We start from the raw sequence: 23134 nt of genomic DNA, 5'->3' as shown, positions 1-23134 counted from the left end.
ACGTTAAAAAACGTCAATGAAAAGCTAAATCATAATCATGTCAGAAGAAGTCAATCAGGTGTCACCAAACTTTTTGAAACTGAGAAATACTGTACTTCTTGGGTACTGATTAATGTGCATGTATTGTATTGTGTAGGCTTATCAGTTTGATACACATGTCTTATGTAACAAATGTCCCTAAATTATTTTGGGATGAATCATTTTTTCAATGTTGTTTTGGATGGAATCTTTTCTTCATTAACGCTTTAATTTGGTCAAAAGCTACTTTTTCTTGTTTAATTTTTTTTGTTTTTGCATTATCAGTATGAAATGGTTGTATTATTTATGCAAGTGTGATTTAGAAAGAAGAGCAACAAAGAAAAAGATCTGATGCAACTTTCTGCAAGTGGAGCTTTTATTTAGTTTTTATATATAGAATAGGAACAACAAAAAATGGACATGTGTCACTGCTGAGCAATGTTTTTGAATGTTAAAGTGGTTCTTGTGGGCAACCTGGCGCCACCATTTTGGTGGTGGTCTAAATAGAACATGTAAATGGGAACTATTTTGTTTGATTGTTTATTTTTGTTATTTTTAAGTTCTAGGTAAGAATGCTATTCATTTATTTATCTATCATCTTATCCATTTCACCCTATCAAATAAGAAATACAGTAGATATCAACGACATCTGGCAGACAATCAGATGACAGTGACCTAACGACCCTCCTCAGCCTCTGTTCTTGAGCTAGGTTGGAAGAGGTTCTGAGAACAATTCCAGCGTAATCGGCCCGCCTTCAAAAAGTGTAATGGAAAAGCGATCATTCCGGGTGGAAACAGGTTGTTTCGGGGTAGAATCAGTAAAATGGAAAATGGGCATTTTGCAGTGTTTGGAAACATACCAGCAATTCAAGAACAATACATACCGGTAATTAAGATTTTGGAGTGGCATAGTCTGATTGAAATGCTGTGACATAATCATAAAAAGACCGGCCTTCATGCTCGAAAATACTACAGTGATGCTGAATTGAAGAATGCACCAAAACTTCTCTAGTGATGTGTTAAAGTCATAGCTTGTTTTTGAAAACACTCGTTTTCAGTTCTTACACCTGACAGTGGCCCAATGAGTACTTTTTCACAAAGATTTTTTTTCCGTCCTAAATAAATAACTGCATTTTATGTTAACTTTGTCTCATACATCCATATGTTTTATGATCTTATACATTTACACCGAGAATACACCGAAAAAATGCAGAATAGTGAATTCTGTTCTGTAGGTTTGCAGCGGAGTCATTGCAATCAGATGCCACATGCACACTCAGCTCTCTAGTCAGAACTGGGTGGAGAAAATCTCACAAATGGCAACCGAAAATAACCGTGGCTATTTATATTGAGTGTATCTGCAGCAGAGGAAGTTCATAATATTTCACTGACATTTTCTTTCTTCAGTCGGACACTTGACGACCCTTGTGAAGCATGCCGCATGAATTTCCACAGGAAGTCAATGAGGATGTCGATTAGATTACTTCAAGCCTCAAGCCACCTTACAGGGGAAATTGAAATCAAAGTTGTGGTGCTTACGTTATGGCCTCATAAGGCCCACTCACCACCAGCTGGCATACAGTATACTGTGCAGTCGTGGGGATGGTGCGAGTGTGACTGTCCAGTCAAGATTAGGTGAACCTTGCTGCCCTCTTCAGGATTCATGTGACCACAAGCTGTGGATCGCCGTGCCTCCTCAAAGGGGTGTGCGCACTTGTACAATCACATTTTCCATTTTTCCTTCCACTCGCGAAAAGATTTAACTTGCTTCAATGATTTGTACACATTAGAGGTCGCATTAATGGTGGGACGCTTTGAAAGCACTTATCTTGGTTGTTATTTTAATACAAACCAGCACAAAACCCTTGAATTTGAAAAGGGGTGTGTTGTCTTTCTAAATCCACTGTACCTACCCACCTTGTAACCAACACTCCTTCCTATCGAGGCATTGATCAGCCACAAGTGCCTCTTGCACAATATAGTCACGATCATGTCCAACACATTATTTATACTGATAAAAACAAAAATCAAATACTAGTCCTCTGTGTTGTTGTAATTGATTTGGTTTCTATTGTTTAAAATCGCTTACCCGGCAGATTTGCAGAATGTGCAAATCTACCTGAAAATTGATAGTTGTGGCAGATACTATAGATATTTTTTGTCACAAAAAGGGAGGGTTCCGTTTTCTGAGTTTGGTCATGTGACATTAACAAGCAGAGCCATGATTGTTAGTACCCGAGCTGAGCTACTGTGATATCATTTAGTGGCCAGCAAGTGTCAAAACGTCTGCCCGTTGATGTATAAAAACGGGTGGCTTTGCTACTCAATTCAGATTCCACCAACACAATATTAATCAAAATACCGTGGTTAGACTAGTGGAGATACAATAGAACACATTCTTGTAAACTGACTTTCACTCATACAATACAGTGATCTCTCACTTATCGTGGTTAATGGGGACCGAGACCCTGCCGCCAAGTGAAAAATCGCGAAGTCGGGTTGCCCCCCCCAATGAATTTTTGTGTAAGGGTTTGTGGGTACCAGCATTTTTTAAATATGTAAACAGTATTTATACTTTACATTTTTGAGACAGAGACTATAGCAGTACACATGTTTACTTAAATATTTAATTATAAAACCTTATACCCTAATTAACATTCATTAGCATCGTCTTCTGAGAGAAGCGAAGAGACTTGCGCTAGTCGCATAGAGGGCGGTCCTCATTTGACGCTCTGAAGTTGTAGCCACCGTTAGCCTCCACCAGCCAGCTATCCCCGCGCAGCCGATGTGTTAATGATAAGACAGTTAATCGATATTGATAAGGAGGCAAAGAGAGACGTGCTGCTGCTTTCGGACAGGTCCACACCTGCCCTCTCTCACTCTCTCTCTCCAATGCGTACGTAGAAACAACAGAAGAGACAGTATACCGGAAGAGTCACCAGCGTGATGACACTAAAGGTGCTGGGCGGGGCTGCGAAGATGCGCAGCCAATCAGCTCACGGGATAAATCCACTCGGTGCTGTCATTGGTCGATGTCGCACCAGGAACCAATCATGCGCCTTGAAGGAGTGCCCGCTGCATACAGTATACAGTACAGGCATGTACAAAACCTCCGAGTCATTTGGCCTTTTTTTCTGAATACAGTACTTTGGAAAAATCTGCGATGCACTGAATCCGTAATAAGTGAATCGCGAAGTATCACTGTATAGCACTTTTCCATCGAGAAGGCATTCAAATTACCGGTACTTCGCACCAACTCCTCATTCGCCTCCTGATGATGCAGCATCAGTCGCAAAGGGGGTTCAATATCTTGCTCACGGAGACTTTGACATGGTCACATGGACTGAGGATGGAATCCACAACCTCGTTGGGAGACAGCCACTCACTGAGGCTGAGCCACGCCACCCCCAATACTCACTTGGGAAAGACTGATGTACCACCATCCCATACACAAAGAAAACATTTTCCAAAATAGCATTCCATGACAAAAACAAGACAGAATGTTTCTTCTTTTAATTTAGATTGTTTAATGTTAATTCCATGCTGTGTTTCAGTAAGAACAATACAGATTCCCTGTCTGTGGCTCCAGTCAGATATCCAGTAGTACAAATTAGCTCCAAGTTACACAAGATGCAGCAAAACAAGAGAAGCAAAAGAACCTGCAGTGAAACACGCACTCAACCAAATGGAAGTTTAGTACAAAGTTGTGGAAAGCTCCAGAAAAGAATACTTGCGAGCGCAAACAACTGTGTTTTTAGGCTCTCTATGAAGTAGGGCCAAACTGAGACTTGTCTTTTTTTCCCTACCCATGATTCAAACAGCAAGTGATAATGCAACCTTCAGGCGTATGTGCACTGTTACAGTATCGAGCACAAAGTACAGTCCAAAGACACCTACATCAAACAGAAGAGAAAAAAAGACTGCCGTGTAATAGCACTTCTTTGCCCCACGTGGATATCACAAATGTTGCCAACGTCCTCCGAAATACAAACATAAAAAAACAAAGACACTTGCAGCTCTCCAAAGTGCCCATGAAAAAGTTAACATTGAATCACTAAAAACAAAGATAAAATAGCTCCCATTAATTAATAGTCAACATTTTCAGTAATAAAAGTTAATTTCTGTAATTACATTAAGAAAGATTCTCAATACATCCAGCAACTGATAAAAATATTGAGGAAAAGCAAAAAGAAACATACAAAGAAAACGTGTACCAGGAACAAAATAAAATAAAACCCAGGGGCTTCTCTTTGTCTCTCTAACATTGAATTTCCTGACTGAATGAAGTGGTAGAGGTGTAAGGGCTTATGTAAAATGTAAAACAAAACAAAACAAAAAAAAAACATGGAAAAAAAAACGAGGAAAAACAAACTGATCAACCTCTGGGGCCCTGTTGGGTCCTGGAGTAGCAGAGGCTGAAGACAAGAGCGGGGAGGGAAAGGGGGCGGGACAAGAGGGAGGAAAATCAAGGAGGTCAAGGGGCGTCAGTTGGTTGAGTTTTGGGGGTCACAAGTTGTTGGCTGATAGTGACCAAGTCTTCTCTAAGTCTGTGCTTCGTCCTCCACATCCTGCAGTGCTTCTGTGGTCTGTTCTTCTCCTGCAACATCAGACACCAAAGTTGTGTCAGTGAGAAACGCAAACGGGTGGCACTTTCACACCACAACCAACACACATATGTTGCATCGATCGCCACGAGGCAAATCCGCAGATGATTATTGGACCGGGGAGGCACTGCAGAGATGGCTGTGTTGATTGCACTTGTTCCTTTTTCTTATTAAAGTCAAATCTGCTTATTATAATTGTCAATTTTGCCTTGACAGAGCCACGCACCGCTAAGCACAAAGGCTTCTTTCCGCATTTGTGGCTCTCGCTCGCTCTCTCAGCCAGCCAGCCAGCTCCTCCCACAACTGTAAATCATGTTGTCCATCCATTCTGATCCGCTTCATCCTCACAAGGGTCGCGGGGGTTGCTGGAGCCTATCCCAGGCAGTAGGCGGGGGCACCCTGAACCGGTTGCCAGCCAATCGCATGACACAGACGAACAACCATCCGCGCTCACACTCACACCTAGAGGGAAAATTTAGAGCAGGGGTGTCCAAAGTCGGTCCTCGAGGGCCACTGTGCTGCCCGTTTTCCAGCTTTCCCAGGAGCAACACACCTGATTAAAATAATCAGGATCGTTCTAATGCCGCTTCAGAGCCGGCTGATGAGCTGATCATGTGAATCAGGTGTGTTGCAGCCCGGAGAGATGGAAAACAGGCACGACAGTGGCCCTCCACGACCGGAGCTAAACATGCCTGATTTAGAGTGTTCAATCAGCCTGCCATGCATGTTTTGGGAATGCGGGAGGAAACTGGAGTACCCGGAGAAAACCCACGCAGGCCCGGGGAGAACATGCAACAGAGAGGCCGGAGCTGGAATCGAACCCACAAACTCTGCATTGTGAGGTTGTTTCCCCGCTTTTCCAAAATTTTTAATCTTAATTTTAAGTTATTTGAAATATGTTTGAAAATTTGTCAGTCACCGCTTGTTGCAAACAAAGTTTGTTACAGCAAAATGTTTTGCAGATATATTGATTCACTGTCAATCTTTACATCCGATGAAACTGACTCTTATATGTCAGCAAATATGGTCATGCTGTACCTCCCCAAAAAGGGTACAACCACATCCTGTACGTCTCACATGGGCTGCTAGTGTAAAAGTTAGTGTAGAACTTTGAAGTATAAAATAACTATTACGAGCTGACCTACTATCGAGTATGATTAGAGGTGGTCCCTGAGTTTACGACTGTCTGAGGATATTGAATGGCATGAAATGAACTAGTTGATGCAGCCGTGCAAGAGTATGTTTTCATGTGGCAGAAGAAAGAACGGTGCATGCTCGCGTACTGCCACACATGATGATTTCCATTGTTCAATATTTCATTTTGATCGCCTTAAAGTGGTTATTGTACTACTATTTACCGCAACAACAATGTTAACTATGTTAGCATACGTTAGTGACAGACCATACAAATCCAGGTTTACATCAGAGCCGCAGGAACAGAAATGAACTCTGTCGCAAACCGAGGACTTCCTGTACATTGACGCAAACAGCTGTCAAAACAAGCAGCCATTTTGGTTGTCCATTTGACCAGCCGCAAACACTGAAAACTCTGTGCATGTGTTCAGCATTTGAGTGTAGCCTGCAGAACTTCTCGGCTGTTTGTGTTCTCAAATTACTTCCATCGACCAGTCAACAAGTCAAGCATAAGCTCCAATTGCATATTACATTGCCTCCAAAACTCACCGTTTACAGTCAAACAAACGGAAAAAAAAATATCAAAGTACGTTGAGGCTGAAAACGTATGGGTCTCCTCCAGTTACGGCTGATTTGTGGAATCTTTGTCAATGAAAACTACAATTGCAAAGAAAGTAGTGGCCATTTGTCAACACATGCTTGTGTCCCAATTAAGTGTATTCATGTTTTGGGCAAAAACTGTGAGTGATCAAAGTCTGACTTAGTGCTCAGTGGTGCTCCTTTTTGGTACAGTACAGTACTTTAATGTCAATGGTTAAACATGCGCTCTTTTCATTATGTCACTGTCCTGTTAAAAACATCAGGCCTGAGGATTTCACGGTAACAATCGTTACCGGTCGCGTGTCGTTTCCGTGGCGTCATTTTCACAGTACCGAAAAATTGTTTTCCGGAAAAGTCACACCACAAGAGTTGACTGTATGCGACCGAATCTCTCCCGTGCGATCAATGCGATTTTACTGTGCCTGTGTGTGTGTTTGTGGTGTGGCGTGCGAGCGTGTTTCTTCGAATTTACTTTCATTTTGTTTTCAGTGTTGGGGCGGAACAGATAACGTTATGTGCGCATGCGGGTTGCTATTTTAGTCCGGAAACTGTGAAAAGCGCGCAGATGACAGTTTGAGATGGCAGCGAAAAAAATAAAAATAAACACAAAGGTCTGCGAATTACAACATTTAAGAAATGGGAATGCCAGTCAATCAGCCGTATGAATCGTCCGAAGGCCTATCACTAAACCCACCTGTGATGTATGCACAGAACACGAGAGCGAGATACGACAGGAGGCACGATTCCAAGGCAAGTATTGAAGTTGGTCATTAGATCTATAGGCTAATTGCTATGAAAATTATTATGAAACAGTCTTGGTTATTCTACAATTTACTGGTTGTAGCATGGTAACTTTAGGAATAAAACATTCGTCACAAGGTGTAGTAATGCTAATGTTAACTGTCGGTAAAACTAACGATAACGTGTGGTAGATTATTTTTTCAAATTGATAGTAGATTACACATGGATTGTCTTGGGAAGAGGATGTCAAGCCACATTAATACTTAATAATGTATTAATGATTACCAGTAAGTTAATCATTGCAGTATGAGACTGGAAAAAATGCTCTGATTTTGTGGTATGCTGCCATATGAGTACACCATTATTTTAATCCATTGTTTTTCACAAGACAGCAACTATAAGTAGGTGCCAACAAGCGAGCAGGCATCGTGTTTTTCAGTGTATCAACATCAGTTTGTGGAAAAAGAGGGAGACAAATCAAAGCGACAACTTGCATCTCACCTTCTCCCTGCATATCTGAAGTCCATAATGTCAGGTTGTCGCGTAACAACTGCATGATAAGTGTGGAGTCTTTGTAGCTATCTTCACTCAGCGTGTCCAGTTCTGCAATTGCGTCATCAAACGCAGCCTTTGCCAACCTGAGCAGAAAAGCAGTTACTTGGTCGACTCAATTTATACAAAGCAGTTTCTCATTCTGGTCAAAACGGACTTGGTTGCTCATACAGCTAAATGAAAAGACCAACAGGTTGAGTTGACTTAACACGGCAGTATTAAAATATTGGACAGCCACAACAAGAACCTGCAAGCACGATCCGGTGAGTTGAGGATCTCATAGTAGAAGACGGAGAAGTTGAGCGCGAGGCCAAGGCGAATGGGGTGAGTGGGTGGCAGCTCTGTCGTGGCAAGATCAGTAGCGGTTTTGTAGGCCACCAGGCTCTGCTCGGCTGCTTCTTTTCTGCCATTGCCTGTGGCAAACTCTGCCAAGTACCGGTGGTAGTCGCCCTTCCTGAAATTGTACAAAAAGAAAAAGAAACGTGGCTTGTCATGAAGTCGTGTTCTTGTTGTCACACGTATAATGATGCTGGGGACCATCAACGCTTTTTTCTTCTTTCGAACAGTGAGACCACACACACACATTTTGTTCTAGAAGACTTTGGACTCTCCAGCAACAGCGGAGGGGAGTAGGTGTCTTTCCAACGCCTCCAGAATGTCACCACAGATTGACTTCAGCTCATCTTCAACCTGACACACACACGCACACAAAATCAGACAAATGTTAATGCCAACCAAATATAAATGGTAACTCGCCCATGTTTTTTTTAGCTCCAATGTTCAATTCTAAAAATGTACCGGTAGATGTCTAATTGGTTAAAGTGTAACCGTTTCAGCAGGATTACCCAGTAAACTATTGACTGCAATTGAACAGCTCCCCTCCCCTTCCCTTCTCCGTGACACACTCAGGCCTCTCCCTGAGTAATAGCCCAGCTCTTATTTCCTTTCATAAAGGCAAGCGAGTGCACAAGTTGCCAGCTATGACTCAGATGCAGTCTGTTCTGAAGCAGATCGTAGTGTGTATTAGTGATAGGTGGTGAGCTCACATCAGTACATAAGACACTTTGAATTGTGAAGCACATTCGCAACAATGGGAGAAGTTATATTACATGTTTAGGGGCCGTTACGTTTTGTCTGAGAAATGTGTTACCGTTTTCCTGTACTCCCGGACCATCTTCAATTTCTCTTCTTCACCCTTGCTCTCATCTCGCTGTTCAATGCTGCTGATTATCCTCCAGGAAGCTCTCCTAGCGCCAATCACATTCTTGTAAGCCACTGATAGTAGGTTCCTCTCCTCCACTGTGAGCTCCACATCCATGCCCGCCACATTCTTCATAAACACCACCATCTCTGTTGACGAGACACACGCAACACTCATTTCAACACATTGGTTCAATTTTTGAGAATCCCCTGTGCATCGTTTCCATGTTCTGATGCATGAGCCACCAGCTGTCTGCCATCTGCTCTAAACGCCAAATTTTATTTGATCAACATTCAAAATTGATGCCACCTTGCAGCAAGATACAACAGTAAAAAATATTGTGTATTACTCTTTTTATAGCCGCACACAGAGGTTTCCAATCATGTGAGTCAATAATTCGGCAAAATAGATACCGTGACCGTGAGCACGAACGGTTGTTTTGTCTATGGGTGTCCTGCGATCGGCTGGAAACCAGTTCAGGGTGTACCTTGTCTGGTGCCCGAAGACAGCTGGGATGCTCCAGCCCGCGAACCTCGTGAGGATAAGTGGATTAGATAATGAATGGATGGATGCTCTTGCTACCACAGAAATGTATGCAATTATGTTGCTGCTCAAAGTACAAATGCATAATTTTACATTATATTCAGGACAATGCAGGATTGTTGTTTCCATACCGAAAAGAAACACTGTAAAATTATGCAGGAAAAAAAAGAAAGTATGAGAGCAAAGTCTGAATGTTACAAGCGTGATGATACAAATTCACAAACAAGAAAAAAATAATTTGGGACCACGAGAGCAACAGATCTCGATAACACATTACACTACTGGTTGAAAACACTTGTGCTTACATTATAGGCATGAGGATTTCACGGTAACAATCGTTACTAGTAGCGTGTTGTTTCCATGGCATCATTTTGACGGTACCGAAAAATCGTTTCCCGTAATAGTCACCGCACACGAGTTGACTGTATGCGATCAAATCTCTCCTATATGTGATCAATGCAATTTCACTGTGCCTGTATGTTTGTTTGTGGTGTGTTGTGTTTCTTCTAATTTACTTTCGTTTTGTTTTCAGTGGTTTTTTTTTGGGGGGGGGGGAACAGATAACGTTCTGTGCACATGCGGGTTGCTATTTTAGTCCGCAAACTGAGAAATTGCGCGGGTGAAAGTTTGAGATGGCGGCGAAGAAAATCACCCAAAGGTCTACAAATTACGACATTTAAGAAATGGGAGTGCCAGTCTGATTTTTCGTATGAATCGTCCGAAGGGCGTATCACTAAACTCACCTGTGATGTATGCACAGAACACGAGAGCGAGATACGACGGAAGGCACGATTCTGAGGCAAATTGGTCATTGGATCTACAGGCTAATCCCTATGAAAAATATTCTGAAACAGTTTTGGTTATTCTATAATTTTAATGGTTGTAGCATGGTAACTTTATGAATAAAACATTCGTCACAAGGTGTAGTAATGCTAATGTTAACATGCTAACAATGACGTGAAGTAGATTCATCAAATTGATAGTACCGGTAGGTTACATTATACATGCATCGTCTTGGGAAGAGGACGTCAAGCCACATCAATACTTACCTGTATTAACGATTACCAGCAAGTTAATCTTTGCAGTTTGAGACTGGAAAAATACTCTTGATTTTGTTTTATGCTGTATTCATGATGCCATATGAGTACAACATATTTTGATTCATTAATTTTTTTAATAAACCTGGAGTACACGGCTGCTGATGTAATGTTCATTGTTAATGCATAGTGTTCAAACATTTACCCTTCAGACATTCTATTTTTGAGTATCAGAATTCTTGATTATGAATATCAGTCAAAATAGGAAAATGGGTACCCGTGATGAACACTTACGGAACCCAAAATTAGTTACCGTGGTTACCCATTGGGTAATCCTACGGAACCGAAAAACGGTTACTGTAAATTTCCGAAATCCTCAGGCCTGTATTATCAAACAATCCAAACCAAAAATGTGATTCAAGTACAAGAGTTATATTCTAAGTGAGCCAAAAGTTAGTGGAGTCATATTTAACTGCTCCTACTGATGGGCCAAAATAAACATAACTAAATATCTTCTAGCATCAGACTGAAGTTGGGTTGCAACTAATGATTGTTATAGTCGATTAATCCATTGAGTTTGTTGATTAACGGATTAATCAAATAAAAGTAAGTTTTAATTTCCACCCCTTTAATCAAAAACAGGACATGATTGCAAAATGACTGTTAAGAAAATGCACACACAGAAAAGAGTTATGATCCAGTTACTAGTTTGGTCCGTAACATGTCCGAAAATTGAGCCATATTCTTGATCATTGTTTTCCAAAGTAAAAGCAAAATGCTTTATTTTGATTCAACACAAAGATGATTTGTGTAATTTGATGGAGGACGAGAGAAATTGGACAATTATTTTCTGTTGAGAAGCTGAAACTCCCGAGGATTCGGACAATGTTACCTAAAAAAACAAACAAACAAAAAAAACATCCAAATGAATAATCGATTATAAAAAGCATTACCAATGAATTTGACAATCAAACAGTTGTCGATTAGTCTTTGCACCTCTATAATGTACTTAAATTACATTATACACTAGCCAAAACAAAGAATTTTAACAATTTACGGGCCTTACAAGTAAAAGACATTCAGTATTGTAATATTGCAACCTCACTGTCGTAAAAAATAATACAAAATCAATAAAGCAAGGTATATCACGACTACCCACAAACATATTACTGGTATTTTACTTTTTTGTTCACGAGACCCCGACTCACTAAACATGGCAGCAAGAGGACAGACAACCTGCATGGGCTTACAAAACGGTTCAGAATATCCACAATGTACCTGACAAAAAAACCTGCATTACCTGACTGAATGACCACGCTACGCTAAAGTATGGCGGCGACACCCCTCGGTTCAGAATTTGTGAACCCGTTTCACGTATAAAAAGATGAACCTGAGAGCAGTTGCAGAAAACTGCATTAAGTTAACCACATTCCAGGCAGGTCTCCATGTAGTCCAGTAGCCCATCAATCAATCGCTCGCACAGCTCCAAATCCCGTGAGTGAGTCATGGCACATTCATTCAACGTTACTAAGCAACCTATAACTGCCGCACAGGCGGGCGTCTAAAAACAGCCACTGCGAGACCACTAATGGTATGACGGCCTAACGGGAGTGCACAAGATCAGAAAAGGGAGGAAGAGGGGGTCATTTTCGTCAATCGAACTGAACTGCTCGGCCATGAGAACTGCAGAGGAGCAGCCCATCTAGTCAACAGTTGTTCTCCCACTCACCACACGCTAGACTAACTTGCTTCGAAACCTAAATCCCCTTGTGGGAGCGATAAAGAACAGTTTCACAACGCCACTGTGTGCGTTTACAAGAAAGACGGTTGGGATCTGAGGCGCAGGGAGGTAACTCCTGACAGCTCACGCTCTACTGATCCGCCATTTTGTTGGAGCCCTTTCGCTAACGCGAGCCACTGGACGCCACTTATTTAATGTTACCCTTTCACGTTTGACAATTGCGAGCAAAGCCTTCCAACGGCAGTAGGCGCGAGCATTTTGTTCCAATCACAGCAGCTTACCTCTCGCCGTGTAGCCGGCAACATGTAATAGTAGCAAAAACGGCCAACAAAGCTCCACTGTTAGCATTAGTTATCTAGCGACGGGGCGGGGGGTGCGCCAGCGGTGAGCATGTCCCACTCAAAGTGTGCTTACCGTCATATCGCTCGGCCTGCTCAGCGAGTTTTGCCCGGTAAACGCATTCATCTCGCTCAGCCATTGCGAATAGAACCGCTCGTGTTGATCCGTCTAAAATGACAAATGGGCTTGTCGGGATGGGGGAGCACGATAATATGCCTGCCTGGCTGGTCTGTCAGCGGTTCCTAGAAACCAACTGGGTCGATTCGAACGGTGTTCCGCCCAACCGGCAGCAGAGAGGATGGGGTAAAAATGGCGGCCAGTCTCATCCGGGCAATCGCACGCGCACCCGATTCGTCTGCTCTGTTACGTCGATATACGTACCCTTTGACTTTAAACGGAGATGGTGTGTAATTATGTTGCGTGTCTTCCCCCAAATATATTTTTAGGAATATGCTAACCGGGAAACCACGCGAGTTTATCTCACACGCTGACAATGTCCAAGGGGATTTCATGTAACTGCAGAGCCCCCCGCCCCTGATCATTTATTTAGTGGCGATACTACTCTTGGAGACACCCATGAATCTTTGGTTATTTTCTGGCGGGACTTCCTTTTCGTTTTAAGTTTGTTGACCTTTGTATTTAACCAGGTTACAAAACTCCTTGAGAGTTATCGTTCTGTTGCAAGAGTGATCTGTAATTTCCCTACATTACAATACATACTTTTCATGTATCTATCTTACCCCATGAATTGCCTAAGTTATCCAATATATTATTTTACAGTAGAATAATATTTGAGTACAATGCAGACACCGTGTGGGGAGGGCTCCAGGATTTTTTTTCTTTCCAGGGGCTTAGGTGGGGCGTTCTCGAATGATAAATATGGGGGCTGAGAAAATCATTTGTAAATATATTTTAGAATCTCAATTGCAATGCTAGGGAGGCTTAGAGGCTACAGACTTCTGACAGATATTTAGGCCCTCCCAGCCCAGTGTCGCACCATCCCTGTCCACTGCGCACCAACACGTGCAACTTCTGTCCTAACAGCCGCTCTCTCTCCCCAGACAAAAGATGATGCGAGAACCAAAGTTGCCCGGCGCCGGCTTTGTTATACTGTACTTTAACTTCAATTCTAGTGTACAGCGGGTCGTCCTTGGTTACGATGGTCCAGACATATGACATTTTGAATTTAAGAGCAGCACCCAAAGAACTACCGGTAGTTTGCCAGCAGTTTAAGACTACCGTACATTAACAAACATTCGACACAAGAGTGTTCACTCTCTTATCGTCCTAATGATATTTTTCATTCGTTTTGTATTTCCAGTACAGAAGTGTTTCTCATATAAAGATGAGATCATTCATTTTCTGCTGCGTTGGAATAGGTCATAAACTACTTTGTGTTTCAACTACGTGAACATTCTTGCTGCTGTAGGAACGGAACTCAAACGAGGACCCCGTAAAGGCCGTGACTCTCAAGCTTCTTAGTTAAAGTACCGCCATAGTGATCACTATTAAAATACAGTTACAAAGAAGGCCTAAGTGTTAAAAACGAGGACATACTGTAGTTCAAATTAAGATTAAGATATCCTTTATTTGTCCCACACTGGGGAAATTTACAGCCTCCAGTAGCAAGAATGTGGGTAGAAAGAAGAAAAAACAAACACCGTTCAATTAAGTGCAATATAAATACAAAATGGATAAATCACAGTGCTATTTACAATTGTTTTTCACATCACACCATTATACTCACTTAATCATATTAAGTACAGTATTTCTATAACGCAGAGTAATTTTATGTGCACAAATGTACTGATGGAAAAAGAAAATATTTAATCGACTGGAACAATATGCAATTTGAACAATTAATTCAGCGAGTCTCCGCATACCACGAGAAGAGCCCATGCACCACTAGTGTACTAGTTGCATACTGAGAGTCACTGATCTAGCAAAAACGAGGGGGATTTATCTGTCATGAATTTTACTTTATTTACAATTTTAATTAACACATCACATATGCTACAGAAAAAAAAGTTAATTACAATTGTCTCAAAGGAATATAGTGTTATAACCAAATTACACAACCGCTATCACCAATTCCCACTGGCATTTTGCCACCCTTTACTTTGCATGAAAGGAAAACTGGCTTTTTGTATGATTACCGGTATTTGAAATACTTAATTTTTTGGATTCATTTCAGTAACTAAGCAACTGCTGCCTTGCAGTACCCAGACCACATGTCGAAAATCAGCCAGTATAATCAGTTTTGGTATTTAAAAAAAAATGTGTTTTGAATGTCACAATTGGACATCACATACAATATTAGAAATGAGGTCAGGGAATGGTCACATTTTTTTCTTTTGAGAATGAGGAAGTGTATCATTGCAAACTTAGCGTGAAAGCAATCAAGTGTTGTCGGTTCAGTCATCTCCTTTAATGTCTAAAGAACAAGTACATGATAGTAACCTGTGTGAATATTGTTTTGTGTGACCCTAGAAAGTGACTTGGTGTGTGTGAGACAGAATGTGGACTGTGATATGTGAAGCTTCCATATATTGCGTCTGCCATGGCAGACATCTTCAATCCTCGCTAATATAACGTGGGTGAACAAGGTCATTGTCAGACAGGGGGGAGGGGAGAATTGAGAAAGGGAGTTTAAATGAAATGTTAATATGACAAATGTTGGTGGCTAGACATGAAAAGGTTATGTCACTAAAGAAAAAAATGTAAGGAATGAGCATTAGATAAGTAGTCACAGAGGGGGGAAAAAACAAGCGGATATATCAAAAGATTACAATAAGAAAATTGGTGCAAGATGGCAAAAAATTATAATTAAAAAATAAGGGACACACAGTATTTCCTTTCTCTGATTTGACATAATTCTGACACTCAATTTTGCTAAGGCCTGGTATGAACTAACAAGGTGGACAGCAAAAATCTGTTGTGCAGACTACTGAGACAAATACATGAGAGTTTAGCATGTCATGAAAATCACACAATCCATCATATATTTTGTTTTTCTCGCACAAAACAACTTGGAGAATGGTGATGGGTGGATGGGAATGACAGTTAAGAGGAGTTGTGTTTTAATTTCTCTTCCAAAAAGGGTCATGACTCAAGTCACTTTACAGTACACTGATCCTGGATTCTGGTTGTCAACACAGGTTTTTGGCAATTATTTGGCATGATAGGATAGATTGTAGTGGTAGTGGCACATGCCTCCAAGAGTTTACCATGTCATTTTCCGGTTGACAATACAGAACAGTTGTTGCTCATCTCATCTTTGTCATGTTCACCAGTTCATCGATCATCAAGAGTCCGGTAGATTGTGTGGTGTGGACTTGAAGGGAGGTGGAAAATGGATCATGGGTGAAGCTGATTCAGTCTCAACACAATGCGGTCTTAAGAACATGACAAACATTAACCAATTGACTTTCATGTGGCTGAGCAATATTAAAAAAAATACACAGAAACTGTAAGCAGGACTCATTTGGGAAAAGGGGATCAATGTATTGTGACATGGTAGCATGAAGTAATCAAATTAGAAAATTGTCAAAATTTGATCACTGCTTTTTCCAAATGACTTCCTCATTGAGGTCACAGACGTACTAACAAAGCTGACTTTGGGCGAGAGGTGGGGTACACACCAGACTGGTTGCCTGTCCATTGCAGTGCTAAAATTCAAGTTGACTGGGTAAATTGAGTTACCGGTACATATTTTGGATTTTGCTCAGATTTTCACTGAGCAGCAACCAAACTTAAAAAATCCTTCACATTGTTAACTTGGCTTACATTTTGTCAGACTCGTCTATTAATGACGGATTGTTAGATAATTCGGCTCGAGTTTACCTGAGCCTATGTCGACAACAGGCAGCTAAAGTTAGCTCAGTAAGTCACGGCCAGAGTATTCGACAGAAAGATTCACAAGGTTCCTGTGATGATTAATGGCTAACCTGCCAATAAGAAAACCAAGCTGTGCTGTGTTCATGCTGCTCCCTTAATACTGTAGATTTAATAGTCATTAGAAAATCAGTCGGTGCAAGCGCAGACCTCTGCCAGGGCTGAACAATGCACATTATTTTATCACATAACTGTTCACCTTCATGAACACTCAACCGAGTCGCCAAGTTGTGTGGTGAGTAATGTCCTGAGGAGTGAGAGGTGATAATTATGTGTGGTTATGGTGGGGATAAAATGTTACAAAATCCTTGAACAAGTCTTCCCAGACCGTCTTTCATTTTGCAACGACTCAGTCTCAGGAGGAAGTAGTGGTGAGGGTCTGTCTAAAATATGCAGTGGGGTCAGCTGGTTGTTTTTCATAGTGATTGTGAGAAACTTTACTTAGTGCAGGTAGGGTAGGCGTGAGGTGGTGACCAGGAGCCGCAAGGAGGCAACGGGGTCTAACACTAATGTCCAGTTTGCACCCGCCAGTCCACTCTCAGCTGAGTTCATCCTCGGCGTTGTGCTGGTCCAGCAGTTTGACGTGCGTGAAGGGAAAATGGCCACGTTTGCCTTTACATTCACCCTCCCACTGGCCGTTCACATTTATTTTAGTCACTTTCACCATGTCGCCCACCTGGAAAAGGAGACAAATTGTGAACATCAACAAGACAAGGAAATACGAACTGAACTGGAAGTAACAAGTGTGAACTGGGTGAAATAAAACGGGTGGATAGCCATCAGAGGGCCTTTCTCAGGAAAAAGTACTTGAATTATTACAGAGGTTCATCCATTTCTGAACCGCTTAATCCTCACTAGGGTCGCGGGGGGTGCTGGAGCCTATCCCAGCTGTCTTCGGGCAGTAGGCGGGGGACACCCTGAATCAGTTGCCAGCCAATCGCAGGGCACACAGAGACGAACAACCATTTGCACTCACACTCACACCTAGGGACAATTTTTGAGTGTTCAATCAGCCTGCCATGCATATTTATCCATTTCCAACAATCCCGACATGATGTTTGAAGGCCACATACAGCGCGCAATAAACAAAGTGGCATCAGAATAGGATACAATTCGCGTTTTTCCATTTGATTTTGTATTTATGGTCGAGAAGTGGTTGTCATACAAATATCTACAGTAAATAAATGACTACTCCTGCATTAGCGCAGGTTAGTCATAAGCCATGGTACATTCCTCCAGACATTTGGGCTACGTTGCCGCTCCAACCGTCGTAAACTGGGAACTGCCTGGATACCAATACGAACTTTTGTGGGTTCAGCTCCTTTGAGATTATTCGTTTGATAATCCCCTGAGGGGCCAAATCAAATGGTCATCAGGGCCACATGTAGCCCAGGGTCGTTGGCCACCCCTGTCCTAAACCAGCAATTCAAAGCATAATCAAAGTCAAATCACCTTACAACAGTCATTTTCTTCAAGTTTCTGCTGTTACCGCCCAATCTGACATGAAAGGAATGTGAGTGATAAACCCGCAGACCCCGAGCCTTTAAAGTTTTAATTGTACATGTCAGCTTTGTGCTAAGTGAGCACATTATTAATAAATCAAGACTGCACAAAATTGCACAATACATGCACCCATTAGTCATGACATTTTATCTGCATCAAGCACAAACTGAGGAGCATGACTACATTTATAAAAATGTATAAAACATCAAAACGTATGTATAAACACAGTTTAAACTCCAATCCCTGATAACAGTCTGATCAAGGTCTCTGTTTTGATGTAGTAAATGTTTGTGTGTAATTTCAATAATTTGTCCGGCATTGCAGCCCACACTCAAAGTGAGAGTGAAATTAAAGTTAGGCGTTTCCTGTGCTTGCTTGCCCCAGGAGGATATCCTGCAGCGCACACTGCTTCTGCAACCTGGGTGTGACCGTTTTACTGTCCTGGATGTTAATCTTATTCAAATCACCTTTTGTAAAATATTTTGTGAACACAGCTTTTTAATGCTGCATCACCGTGGCAGAGTGCAAACAATTCCTGCAGTGTCTCTCTCTTTGCACACTTTTGTGTTGAAGGCGCGGGTGGATTAATGCCTCAACTACTAGTAGGACACAAAATGCATCAAGTGGAGATGAAATTGCTGCAAACCACCACAACAATAGATACATTATTTGGTTCAACAGAGCATTACTAGAAACTGCACAATATTCACACAAATTGCATAAAAATAGTGGCTAGGAGACCTAACGTCTGAAGCCAAAGGTATCCAAGACAAGGAAATGTGAGCTAATCATTAACAATCCCGTCCTGTGCCTCCCGTGCTGAGTCACTTCTCTGACCAAGTGCGGAAAAGCACAACAAGTAAACTTGCCCAGGGTGAAGACAGAAGTGAACAAAAGAGGGAGCGGTACCACTAGCTTGTACAACAGCACCAGTTTTGGGCAACCTCCTTGGAAAATGGAGTGAGCTCAGCTACAAGTTATTCTACTGTACACGAGGCTTCGGTAAACTGCAGCAAATGACTATAGCAGTGGTTCTTAACCTTGTTAGAGGTACCAAGTTCATATGCATTCACCGAACCCTTCATTAGTGAAAAATAAAAATATGATTCAAGAAGTGTTCCTTCAGTTTTGAGTTGCTCAACTTGGCATGACAAATCATGCAGATAGGACACCGACTCCCATCACCTTCCGTGATGCATGTAAATCCATGTTGTAAATATTCATCTGACCGCTTTTTTCTTTTGCTCGACATATTTAGCATGTATGAAATATAATTCAACAAGAAAAAAAATCACACGACATACTATCACGAAAGTCACTCGTTGGTGACCAACCGAACTATATTTCCCGCAGCACTGATTGGACAAGCGATGTAATGTGATCATTACACTGCTGTGGGCGTGTCATAACTAATTTTCACATCAAACATACTGTACTGCTTTTGATGTTTGATGCCTGAGCTGACTATCTTGGCCATGTTTCATACAATTGGCTGAAATAAGATTCTATATCGTTCAGGTTGGGCAACAGCAGTAAGACAGGTCCGTGACATAAAACGGACGAGATGCATTTTACGTATAGAACTGCCTGGGGAAAGGTAGCTTCTTTGATGTAGGTAAACAGCAATGTTACCACGCTATGGAGAAATGATGAAGTTGCTCCTTGTAGTGCCACCACAGCCCAACGCAAACTAGAACCTCTGTCAAAATAAGTAAACAATATAGACAAACGGTATCAAGCACACATACTTTCGAAACATTCAATTAAGAAATATAATGGCTGGGTGCTGGTGTCTGTCTTCGTGTCCTGCTCCAACTTCGCAGAGCCCAGAGTATGACATGCATGACAGTGCAGCTCAGTGAGAAGCTAATTTAACTCCATCAGTGCACTGCATTTTCTTTGTAGTGGTTAAAAAAAGTTATAAGAAAAATTGTAGGCCATAAATATAAAACTATCAAATGAAAAACACTGTGCCCGGTGCTAATTGGGTGTCATCTTGTGTGGTGTGATGTATTCTTATGCCTGTGCACAAATTAGTCCATACTCGCGCTCGTGACCTGCATGTCAAAATTGCCCTAAACGTAACCTGTATATATTTTTTGTATTATTTCCGACATGAGGATTTTTTTCTCTAAAAATTAACAAATCAGATGTTTCACTGTATTACCGGTATATCTTATTGGACAAGATTAGAGCATAGTGTAACACAAGAGGTCAAGCTATGCTGAAGACTAAAAATTAACACAAGTTGGCAATAATCACCAATAAATTGGGCCCACATTCTTTGTGACGTCATATGCATTCTCCGTGAACAAGAAACGGAATCAACATTTATTTAAACAAACATATTAACTGTTGGATACAGTACGTACGGCTATACAATCCATCCATTTTACAGCATACAGTACGTATCCTGTTTAGGGTTGCAGAGAGCAGGACCCTAATTGCAGCTGACAGGAACTGTACGTGTGTACCTTTAAGCTATTTGCTATTCTGTGTTTTTAAGGATACGATAATGCTATTAAAGAGTTTTGGGATGATAGTTTGTGGTATATATATATATATATGGTTACACAATTCTAATGACTTTTAGGGGAGCGTCATTTATTTGTGGAAATGTGCGATTTTGTTGGTTCTTATCCCCTGTGAATAGCGGGGGTCCACTGTATACAAAGTATGTAAATAATTGCACATTCATGTTACCTCCAAAGCCAAGGCGGTCTTGTCATACGCATTGGGCACCCTCTTCTGTATGGCCCTGGCAAAGACAGGTCCATTCTGGAGATTTGGGAGTGGGGTAGGTTGCGCATACTGGCTGGGATCTCCCATTAGTGGTGCTCCGGGGTGGGCTGCAGATCCGTCAGAGTTCCCCAACATCCCCAGGCCTCCTGGCGGACAACCAGCAGGTGCACTGGAAGCAACTGCTGAATTTGGAGACGTTGGACGGTACTTCTCCACATACGGCACCGGGATCATCCCTGCTCGGCCTTCAGAGTTCTGAGCGTTCCACCACTGCTCTTCGGGTTTCTCAAGAACGCGGAGGATATCACCCTTACGAAATGGGAGATCCTCGTCATCGTTGCCAGGGAAATCAAAAAGCGCTCTGACATACTCATCCTCGAGGCGAGGTGGAGGGGCACCACCTGGGCCGACACTGATAAAGGACGTGTGTTTGGACTTGTTGATGGGTTCAATTAGGGTGGTTGTGTCCAAGTAGTGGATTTTGTAGAACTCTAGCAAAGCAGCGAGCGCGTCAAACTCCTGGTCACCAATTCGAAACCTTGGATGTGACAAACTTGCTGGAATGGAGTATAGGAAAGATGGTACAGTTTTTACTATACAACTCTATAAAGTAAACAATAAAACATAGTCCAGTCAGTGGAATTGTAGCCTGTGATTGGCTCATTTGAGGCAACAGATTACAGTGAGTCCACATGCATTTAACTCAAAACCGAATCAAATGTTCGTATGTTTCTTTTGACTGACACAAAGGTGTCCAAACTACAGCATGGGGGCCATTTGCAACATGTTTATGCACTTATATAACTTTAACTTGACTTATTAATAGCTTTTTGGGTGTACAAGCGAATAAAAAGTGAAGAATTTATAGTGGCCCTTGTGTTTTTTTCAATTGTTCTGCATGCAGCCCTGGTTTAAAAAAAAGTTTGGACACCCCTAATTAAAAAAATGTACGTTTTGAATTAATATATTAGCTAAGCTTATATTGAAAACGATGAAACGACACGAATGTGTATCCCCACTGTTGCAAGTCATGCAAGCGTGCTTTCTTCATTATAAGAAACCGGGGAGGGGGGCACCATATTATCTTACCTGGACCGGATTGTCGGTTGTTGCTAATGCTATTGATGATATAATGCGAGACCTTGGAGTTCTCCGAAACCGAGAGCACGTAGTCGCCCGGGCTGGTGATGGAGTCCCGCACCAGAAACACACCGTGCCTCTGCCCCTGCAAAAGCGACACAGCCTCCTGCCTGCTTAGGCGACCCCAGTACCAACTGGTGCGGTCCTCCGCGTCAAAATTTCCGGCCATGATAAGCACTCCGGAGCCGAGGTGACGTCGGGCCTTCGCTGCTCTCCCTCCCGCGATCCACACGCAAAGCCTTCAACTCATACAAAACTTTAGCGCCTCGAGCACGTTTAGTAAACAGACGACAATCCGCAGCTGGCCGTTTGCGCATCAATTCACTGCCACAAAACCTCAGCCGCGAAAACCAAAATATTTTGGGTGCCTTAACGACAGCAGTCTTGTCCAACTGTTAGAAATAGCACAAGGTGAAGGGTCAGAATTCCATAAACACTATAACGGACGATGACAACTAAGTTCAAAAACTGAAATGGCGGATACGGGAAAATAAAAAAGGACCCATTTACCGGATGTGACGTTGACATTTCGATGTGCCGCATCAGTGGCAACCGGCAAGCTAACGTTAAATAAATCGCAACTAAGAACAACATAACATTTTCCTTGTGTTTATATGTAAAAAAAGGGCTTTTATGTCCAAGAGAGGAAAATGTAGCCTATAGCATTTTTTTTCATGGCACATAATTTATTTATGGTTGTTTGCATCTGACCACAATATGAAACTATTACCAAATATGTATATCATATATCTTTAGTTAACATTCAAAAGGTCAACTAATTTAATTTAATTTTCTTTAGACAAAGAATGTTAATTTACCGTTTTCCTGGGACACGTTAAGCGCCCAGTGCAGTTTGTACATTTAACCACGAGATGTCAACCAAGACAAAACCAAAAGGCATAACCCTGAAATGTTGATTAATGGTTGAACTTTTGTGTGTGGTGGTGTATAAATATTGACTATACGCAGTGTATAACCTAGTGCTTAGCATGTCAACATAGCAGATCTGACGTTCTGGGTCCAAATCTCTTATGAAGTTGGGAGAGTATGGAGATTTCATATTTTCATTGTGCTTGTGTCCATTCCAAAAACTGCATGTCCGGAAAATTAAAGACTCCAAATCGTCCAAAGGTGTGAATGCGATATGCCTTGTGAATGACTGGCAATACGTTGTCTGTTTTACTCTCATATTATTTATTGTTAAGATCCACTTTTTATTTAATCTACTAATAATAGTACTGTACATAGCATCATTTCCACAAACCGTCTAATGCAGCACAAAAATCAAAGCTTAGTCTGAGCAGTGGTAAGAAGAACAGTATATGTTCTGTGGATTATCGGGCAG

The 23134-nt window shown here is 41.7% G+C and overlaps 2 protein-coding genes across 2 annotated transcripts; both read right to left on the bottom strand.

The window, feature by feature from the left end:
• Positions 1-3521: 3521 nt before the first annotated feature.
• Positions 3522-12846, bottom strand: ywhae1 (tyrosine 3-monooxygenase/tryptophan 5-monooxygenase activation protein, epsilon polypeptide 1). The gene is given in 6 exon segments (XM_052079096.1): positions 3522-4615; positions 7599-7735; positions 7897-8103; positions 8233-8339; positions 8800-8999; positions 12586-12846. Coding segments are annotated over 6 exon segments (771 nt in total). The 5' UTR covers positions 12650-12846; the 3' UTR covers positions 3522-4559.
• A 1622-nt stretch (positions 12847-14468) lies between these two features.
• crk (v-crk avian sarcoma virus CT10 oncogene homolog) lies at positions 14469-22307 on the bottom strand. The gene is made up of 3 exons (XM_052079070.1): positions 21739-22307; positions 20611-21206; positions 14469-17080 (listed from the first exon to the last, which is right to left on the bottom strand). Exons 1-3 carry the CDS (start codon positions 21956-21958, stop codon positions 16943-16945), a joined length of 954 nt encoding a protein of 317 aa, XP_051935030.1. The 5' UTR covers positions 21959-22307; the 3' UTR covers positions 14469-16942.
• Positions 22308-23134: the final 827 nt, after the last annotated feature.

Source organism: Hippocampus zosterae, chromosome 10 (genome assembly GCF_025434085.1).
Source record: "Hippocampus zosterae strain Florida chromosome 10, ASM2543408v3, whole genome shotgun sequence".
Classification (NCBI taxonomy): domain Eukaryota; kingdom Metazoa; phylum Chordata; class Actinopteri; order Syngnathiformes; family Syngnathidae; genus Hippocampus; species Hippocampus zosterae.
The sequence above is the reverse complement of the archived record's forward strand: the minus strand, read 5'-3'. Positions and strand labels throughout refer to the sequence as shown.

Coding starts and splice junctions, on each gene's coding strand:
- crk (XM_052079070.1), bottom strand. CDS start 21,958: ATGGCCGGAAATTTTGACGCGGAGGACCGCACCAGTTGGTACTGGGGT. Junction 21,207..21,738: donor CAACCGACAATCCGGTCCAG/GTAAGATAATAT, acceptor ACTCCATTCCAG/CAAGTTTGTCACATCCAAGG. Junction 17,081..20,610: donor AGACCGCCTTGGCTTTGGAG/GTAACATGAATG, acceptor CTCCTTTTCCAG/GTGGGCGACATGGTGAAAGT.